Source organism: Coccidioides immitis (assembly GCF_000149335.2).
Source record: "Coccidioides immitis RS genomic scaffold supercont3.1, whole genome shotgun sequence".
NCBI classification, from domain to species: domain Eukaryota; kingdom Fungi; phylum Ascomycota; class Eurotiomycetes; order Onygenales; family Onygenaceae; genus Coccidioides; species Coccidioides immitis.
In genome coordinates this window covers 6170927-6179516 of record NW_004504310.1, presented here as the reverse complement: position 1 = coordinate 6179516, position 8590 = coordinate 6170927, and the positions used below count along the sequence as shown (strand labels likewise).

Genomic DNA, 8590 nt, shown 5'->3' with positions numbered 1-8590 from the left:
CAGTTTCAGAGGCAGAATTATAACTACAGTCCAGAGAAATACAGGCAATTATTACAGCACCAAGATATTATAAAAGAAACTCAGAATAAATCTTAACTAGACTGGTATTCAGGACTGGAACAGAATTCCATTTTCCATTGAACCTGGTTCTGGTCCTGAATTTAGAAACAGCTGGAATCCCAAATATGAAATCTCAGTTCCATGTCTCATCCCACTCAAGAGCTTGAGATTCTGTTCCCATCCCTATTCCAGAAATTATTTCCTGGTCCCATCCTCAAATAGAAAATTATGTCCCACATTCCATCTCAGCAGAGATGGTAGACTCCCATTTCTCATTCTGGCTGGATCCATAGTAGGACTGGAATGGGATCAGGATTCCTGGTCCTATTGTGTCAAATTCATAGGGAAGAGTCAAACTGATCAAATTTTATGTGGACTGTTACCAAATTTTGTTACTTTTTTGATGAAGGCAGAACCCATAGAAAAATCAATTTGATTCTTAAAAGAAATAAAGTATTAAAACTAACTAATAGCTGAAGCCAGTAAACAAACAGAAACTGCCTAAATGGCAAGTTAATCATTATTGTCATCATCTTCATTATTATTATTGTCATCATCTTCATCATCATTATTGTCATCATCTTCATCATTATCATCATTCTTCTTCTCCTTCTTCTTCTCCTTCTTCTACTTCTTCTTCTTCTTCTCCTTCTCCTCCTCCTCCTGCTCCTCCAGAACCAGCTTTGTGAACCAGACAGGGGCTCTAATACCTGCTATTTGACAGGCAAAGACCCTGATGGTGCCAGGGGGAGGCAGAGAGGTGGTGGTGGACAGTGGTGGTGGTGGTGAAGCAGCAGCAGCAGTAGTTGACAGGATGGGAGCAGCATGCAGGCAGTGGGTAGTGATGGCAGGGGTAGGATGATCAGGTGCATCAATTAGGCTGAAATAGTTCAATCTGATTTTGGCACTGATGCTAAGAACAAGCTTCATATTATTGGTGTTAACTGTAATACACTTATAGTGCACCATTGTCATAATAGAGCCTATATTACTTAGTATAATTATTGATGCTATTGCTAAGAGTAACTTATACTCAAACAGAGCACACAAGATTGCTTTAACTGTCTTCTAAAGTAACTTAATGACAGTACATTACCAGCAATATTTATATTCTTGATGACAGGACAAAGTAATTTCTCAAATCAATTGCTGGAACAGGGCCACTGGCAAGATTAGTTCAGTAGAGCTCTGAAAGTGATGGATTTTCTTGATAGCACCTATTTTCATCAATTAGCATCAAGACTGTTACCAAAAATTGTTACTTTTTAACATACAAGTGCCAGCCTTCCAATTTTGAACAGGGGGACAGAGGCAGAAATTCTTCTGGTTAAAGTTGGCCAGATCAACATCTTTATTAGCTTTATACTAATTGCTCTTCTTCAGGGCCCATTCTTTCAATGTGGTCTTGTGCTGCTCCTCTCCAGCTGTGTAAAATGAACATGCACAGAGAAAACTAACATCTTATCAGTAAATAATATGTGCCAGAGCAGTATTCTGCAAGCACTCATCTCTTAATGCAACCCATTTTGTCACAGTATATGTTTGTTGTACACACAGATGTTGAAGTGCAGTAAATAAAAAGATGGTAGAGAGGGGGAGGAAGGGGAGAGAGGGGGAATCATCAACATTAGCTCTGAAGAGAAAGAAGAAGAAGAGGAAGAGAAAGAGAAGAGAAGAGAGACTGATCTGATGTTATTATCCTGTAGCCAGCATAGCAACAACACATTGATCTTGCCTATAGCAACATGCCTGTAGAATGTAAACAATGTGTATAGTAACCATTCTACAGTACTTGATTAATACACTCTATAATTCTATTATCCTGTAGCTAGCAATTCAACTCATCACATACAATTGTGAAGATGGGGCCAAAACAATATTCAATAAGAGAGAAGATCCATGCAGCACAGAAGCACTGCCAGACCTTGAAAGATCATTAAAAAGACATATTCAAGACAGGAGAGATGGATTGCAAGGCACACTATAATATGCTAAAGAGAATTCAAGCAAAACATGGGTAGTATGCACTCTCAGTAGTTTGCATTAAATCATATTAACATTCATTGCAGACAGAATAGCAGTGAGAAGGATTGCAAGACAATTAAAGATAAAGTTATTGAAGAGTTAATAATCAAGTGATTTGCCAAGAGCAAGTTAAAGAAGTACCATAAGCATCAGCTTATGATCTCTCAGTAAAAGAAGAGAGAGAAAGAGAAGAAGCATTACTGAGAAGAGACTACAGAGACTGAAAATGAAGCTTGACAGAAAAAGAAGATAGAATCTAAAAGTAATGAAATTTGATAATGGTTCTGACATATTTAGATCAAAACAAGCCAGACACAGCATCCTATTACTGTATGTAGGGAGGCCTGATTCTGCCAAATAATAGCCAGACTTGAGGCCAAGATCATAATCTATAGTTATAATTATCTTGCTGCAGTCAGTGTATCAAGAGAGAGAATTGAGAAGAAGATGAAGGGATTTCTGAATTAATTACAAAGTCTGAATAAAGATAACAACAGCTCATCTGCTCCAGAGAAGATGAAGAAAGATGATTTTGAGATTGTGGTGTTCTCTGATGAGAATGATGAGAAGGACAATGAGATGGAGAATAATTAAATTATTAATATCTAGAGAAGAAAGTTAGGTTTTTAGTTCTTTTTTCATATTAATTTGAGAATGGGGTGCCATTAAATTAGCAAAATGTTTTATTTTCCTGAAGAAGAATGTTCCATTTTGTAGAAGAAGAAGATTTTGTAGTTGATTGCTGGTACTTACAGAATAAAATGAGACTAATTATCTAAAGATTATCAAATTTTGTGTGAGCTCTGACCACATTTTGTTACTTTTTTGATTAAGGCAGAACTTAGAGAAAAATCAATTTGATTGTAAAAAAAAAAAAAAAAAAAAAGAAAAATCTAATAACTGAAGCCAGCAAACAAGCAAAATCTACAGAGATTTCTTCAGAATTAATCATAGTTTAACATGGAAAAAAACAATTTGTATTGTGGAAGAAGCTGCATTATAAGTTATTTGTTACTTGATGGTTGACTACTGAAGCTGCTCAGTTGATTAATAATAAGAAGCATGATAATCTCAACTGAAAGGCAAAGCAATATCATTCTGATTTTTAGTCAAAATTTGATCAGATGGCAGAGTATTCTAAGAGTACTTCAGAAATAATTTGCAAGCATTGTCAAATCTTTCTTAGTTATTCAAGCTTTTTTCAAAACAGTACAAGTGGTCTGAAGAAGCATTTAATGAGTAAAGATTGTACAAAAACTGGTGACAGACAGAGTAATACTCTGGTTAACATGATAATAGATCATGAATTCTAATTTTCCAAATGTAACAAATTTTAGTAATAATTCTGATGTCTTAGCAACAGTTTCTGAAGCATTCTTGAACAGATTCAGATCTGCCTGTTTCTGAATGTAATTAAGATAATTTTCTCTGGCAGCTTGTGCAAACATTAATATTCTTGAATCTCTTATTTCATGCTATTGAGAATCCAGCATTCCACACATTAATAATCATGCTTAATTCTGCAATGGCTTTACAGATATCCACATGAGAAATATTATATCAGATCATGAATGATATATATAATTAGCTATTCCAAAATCTTCTCTTTAACCATGACCCAATAATCAAGATATCTCTGGCAGTGAATAATTGGACAAGTCCCAATAATCTTGCCTTTATGGCAATTAATAGTTATTATATTACAAAGAATTGGGAGTACTGTGAGCATTTACTGGATTTTAAAAGTTTAGAGAGTGCTTATACTGGCAAGAATATAATAGAGATTCTCCAACAATCACTAGCAGTATGAAGACTTGAGAGCAATCTTTTTGCAATTACAAGTAACAATATGTTAAACAATAGTACCATGCAAGCACATCTTATATATCAGTTAAGGCCAGCATTGCAGCAGTTAAACAAGATAACTGATTGAGATGCAGAGAGTAGAACAATATTCTGTCTTGCTCATATAATTTAACTTGTGGTTCAAGAGCTGGTTTGCAATCTCAAGATTCAGCCAGACAATAATGCTCTACCCACTATCTTTAATGAGAGCTCAATTACTGATAATCTAGCATCAACAGATACATTTGCAAATACTCTTAGAAAGATAACAAAATTTGATAACAGTCTTGATATACTTGAGTTGATTTACTAATCTTTGCTTGACAATAAATTTGTCTTGTTACTAATACAACCAATGCCTTCTCTCAACTTGCTGCACATTTCTGAGAATATTGTAGTGGGGATTCTGGTACCATATTAGAACAAAGGTTGTTCCAGTCCAAGGCACAAAACCCCTCCAGCTACTATCTCTGAGCTATATAAACCACCCATAGCCTCTGCATCTTGCTCAATACCTTCATGCACCTTTGTACTTTTCTACACACTCATTCTTTATTACTAGTTTGGTTATTAGTTAGAGAATATGAAGATCTCTTGTTCATAAAGCTTGCCACTGTTTCTCATTAGAGCTGCCTGTATTAGTACAGGCTCTTTAGTACTATTATTCCTTATGAGCTTAGGTGTCTGTTAAGGCATGCTTCTCTGTTCTTACTACTCAGCCATTACCATCCTTACTATGTTGTGATTTTTCATTCTTCTTGCACTCTCACCATCTCAACCAACTCACCTATTTTGACAAGGCATCCCATTGTACCCTACTTCATTTGGTGACCAAGCTGAGACCTGAAGATGATAATGCAGTGATTTGGTGGCTGCCAAGAAAGAAAAACAAATTCTGAGACACATGAAGCAATACACTATTTCAAGATAAGATCTTATGAACTAGAAATACAGTACTAATCAGGTTTTTGTTTAGAAATAAGATTAGAGAGCTTAGATTTGAATGGCTCTTATCTAAAGCTTGCCCAATAAATAGATTTTTTGGAAAGATATTAAATCATTAAAGAACAACAGAACATACTGTATGACATGACCAAAGATCAAGAAATCAAGAAGTCAGGATCAGAATCAACTATAATTGAAGGTACTACAGGATTGTACACAACTATATCACAAGATGAGAACAGGAGAATTGTGGTTCACTCTCACATTTCTATACCTTCCTCTGGCATGGCAAATGCATCTTGATTTGATGGCAGAGATGCTATCTTGTTTATTGAAAGATTTTATCAAATGTGCAAGAATCATGAGGTAATTAACTCTAAGAACATTATTGAATGGTTGGCTAGATACTGTGTTACATGAATTAGAGAATGGATGAAGACCTTAGAAGACTACAAGAAAGATAATTAGAAAGTATTCTCTAAAGAGATTATTCATGAATTTTATGATCAGAATATTACTTACAAGATTCACTGTTGGAATTATCTTTAAGCAATTACAAAAAAACTGCATGCTTGGGATAGCAACATTTGTATCTATATTTGAGAATACACTACTATTATCAGTACAGTACAAGTCAATGGAAGACTTGATAAATTCACTAAGATGTCTTGGTTCCTTCAAAGACTGTCTAAAAAGCTCCAGAATAAGATTATTGACAAGGCAAAGCTCAATCTTTCAGATGATATATCACCTATTGATTTTAGGAAGATTGTTTAAGTGACCATGGATTTAATTAACCAGTATAAAGGAAATAAGAAGGTCTTTGAAGAAGATAAAATAAAGCAGAAGAAAATAAAGAAGCTTGATGAGTGATATTAATTAGCTAACAAACTCTCTACAGTTGAGGCTCTGAAGAAAACAGCTAGTTCTGTGAAGACTGAAGAATCTGAATTGAAATTTAAAGCCAAGAGCTCTGAGAGCACCAATATTAAAGCTACAATTGAAAAGATGACTAATGAGTTTATAAATTTAACATTGGTCATGAGAGTACAGTCAAATCAGATACAAGAGAATTCTGATCAGTACTATATACTGCAGAGAGAAGGGCCTCTGAAACCTATATTAAATTATACAACAAATGTGACTACTAATTCTGTAATAGTACAAGAGAACACCCAACCACAATTAGTCAATCCTTATGTAACTCAAAATGATTTGCTGATGACAAGCTATTGTTCTAGTGGCTGAGGAGAAGCTTGAATTGGAGAAATTTCAACATGTCCCTCATGCTTTTACTGTAGAAAATCTGAACACTGTCAATCTCAGTATTATAAATACCAATCTGATGTGAATAATGGATTCTGTTATATTAATGATGAAGAGAACTTGCACATAGATTCTTCTGATCAAAACTATCAAGTTGTCACTCCTAAACCTGGAATACCAAACATGTATATTATATGATCTATAGAAGAGGATGAATGAGCAATTCTGGAGTTGACAAGCCCTAAAAAGAAGACCAATCAGCAAGAAGAGATATCTTCAGCAAATTTAACCAGTGTGAAGGTTCAAGCAGAACAACTTGCATATCTAATATCTGATGAAGAATCTGATTCAGATAAGAAATATGAACTACTGGAAGAAAGAACATCAGTTAATGTTGAAACTGTTGGAGAAGCTAAGAACAGTTAAAAAGCTAAGATTGCAACACCTCATACTCAGTATACTGGATAATTTATTATCTACCAGGATAATCAAGCTAGTGTCAATAATAATATCATGAAAGACATTGAACTGATTAATCAGAAGAAGCCTGAAATTCAGAACAAGACTATAAAGAAACAAAGATCAAGATATTCTGCAACAGATTGTTTATTCTCTCAGATCCACAATTCAACAGATGCCAATGAATTAATGGGTTGAATTCTCAATGAGAAGATCAAAGTGTCAGTCAAGAAGCTTATAAGTGTATTGCTGAAGCTTTATTGAGTGTTCTTTGGATCAGATTGGAATAACAGTACTAGCAAAAGCCATATAAAGATTGGAGTCTCTGAACTGGTTCAGTCTGAGCTAAAGATCAATTCTGGTTGACTTACATTAAAGCTCATGGTACCAAAATCCAAAACAGCATATGGAATGTGTTTATTATATGTGCCAGTCACTATAAATCAACAAGAATTAATGGTGTTGATTAATACTGGTTCAGAAATTAATTTCTTGTCTTGAAAGTATACTGAAATGTTGAATCTGCTGATAGAAAATAAGCTGCAAGTGACCATGATTATTCAAATAGGAGAAGTCACTTCTTTTTATACATTTTGTGATGAAGTGTCTGTTCAGATTGAAGATATTATTACTCATACCCCTTTTCTTATATTTGAGAGAGAGAATCAGTAACTTATTCTTGAAAGATCTTGGCAATTTGCTGTCTGTTGGAGATGCAACACCTCAGATGACAGAGAAGTGAACTGTGAAATTTATAATGAAAAATGAATGTGTTGTCTAGTTTTTGAAGGCTTTAAGCCAAGCTTGAGCAACATGAGATATACAACTGATAAATTAAACAGTAATTATTTAAACAATTCAACAGGTATTTAATCAGGCAGGTGCCTGTGGATACAAGGCCTGATGAGAATGAAGAAAATGTGATGAAGACAATAGATATAAGAATTAATAATGAGAAGGTTGAAGGTCAGGAGATTGAAAAGAATAGAGAAGTCAGAAGTGTTGGCAGCAGTATCAGTATTGGTAACTATAGTGATAAGAAGAAATATAGTTCCAGTGATGGTGAATCCAAAAGCATGCTAAGCCTAATTAAATTAACCAGCATGCTGGTGAATTAAATGAACCAATCAGAGAACAAGAATAATTTTACATTAGAAGTTTGGATTTTCTGTCCTCCACTTCCTAATCCAGACAGTGTTATGGCTCACTGTAAACATTATACATAAGATATTAATTCCAGCTTAATTTAAAAACCTATTCCATGAAGTGCTCAATTAATTTACACATCTCTGAACAAAAATCACAATTTTGTTATAAAGAAATTGTGTCAAGTTGACATTTTTAATAGTGGCTGGAACATCAGGCTGTCTTCTTCAGAAGTCTGGAGAGTGTGTACTGCTTATAAGTGGAAAGCTGATAAGATAAGACTATTAGCACCTGGAAAATTTGATGGAAGCAAACTGAAAAATCTAGATAATTGAATGAATATTTGTTTGGATAAGTATTATTCTGAGAAGAAATATGTTGTATTTAATTGTAAATTTGATAACCACATTAGATCTAGAATTGTGCCTTTTCCTGTTAGAGAACAGCTAACAAATAAGAGAATTAAGAAGCTCAAAATTGGATTTGAACTAACAAGTTGAAAGAAGAAATTTTTCATATCAGTTCTTTATAAATATGAAGAAGCATTGGCATGATCATTCAAAGATCTATATAGCATTCATCCTGAATGCTTGCCTCTGCAGGTTATTAAGACAGAGCCTCATGAAGCTTGGCAGACTAAGACTTACTGAATTTCTCATGCTCTACATGATAAGTTAATTAAAATCATTCAGAACAGGTTAGAAGCTAAAATATTGGAGTCTTGCCATAATTTATATACTAACCTCTATTTTCTAGTTGTAAAGAAACAGAAAGGCAAATATCATTTAGTCAATACAGCACATATGTATAACAAAGTTACTATTCAAGATGCTTTTATTTCTTC

General features: G+C 34.1%; 2 protein-coding genes across 2 annotated transcripts; one reads left to right on the top strand and one right to left on the bottom strand.

The window, feature by feature from the left end:
* Window positions 1–687: 687 nt before the first annotated feature.
* CIMG_12827 (uncharacterized protein) lies at window positions 688–1029 on the bottom strand (the record flags this gene model as incomplete). The annotated part of the gene is made up of 1 exon (XM_001247119.1): window positions 688–1029. The coding sequence occupies one exon, from the start codon at window positions 1027–1029 to the stop codon at window positions 688–690; it is 342 nt and encodes a 113-aa protein (XP_001247120.1).
* A 995-nt stretch (window positions 1030–2024) lies between these two features.
* On the top strand, window positions 2025–2679 carry CIMG_12826 (uncharacterized protein; the record flags this gene model as incomplete). Its single annotated transcript, XM_004445813.1, has 4 exons — window positions 2025–2077; window positions 2130–2195; window positions 2383–2415; window positions 2583–2679. The coding sequence occupies 4 exons, from the start codon at window positions 2025–2027 to the stop codon at window positions 2677–2679; spliced, it is 249 nt and encodes an 82-aa protein (XP_004445870.1).
* Between the last annotated feature and the right edge of the window lie 5911 nt (window positions 2680–8590).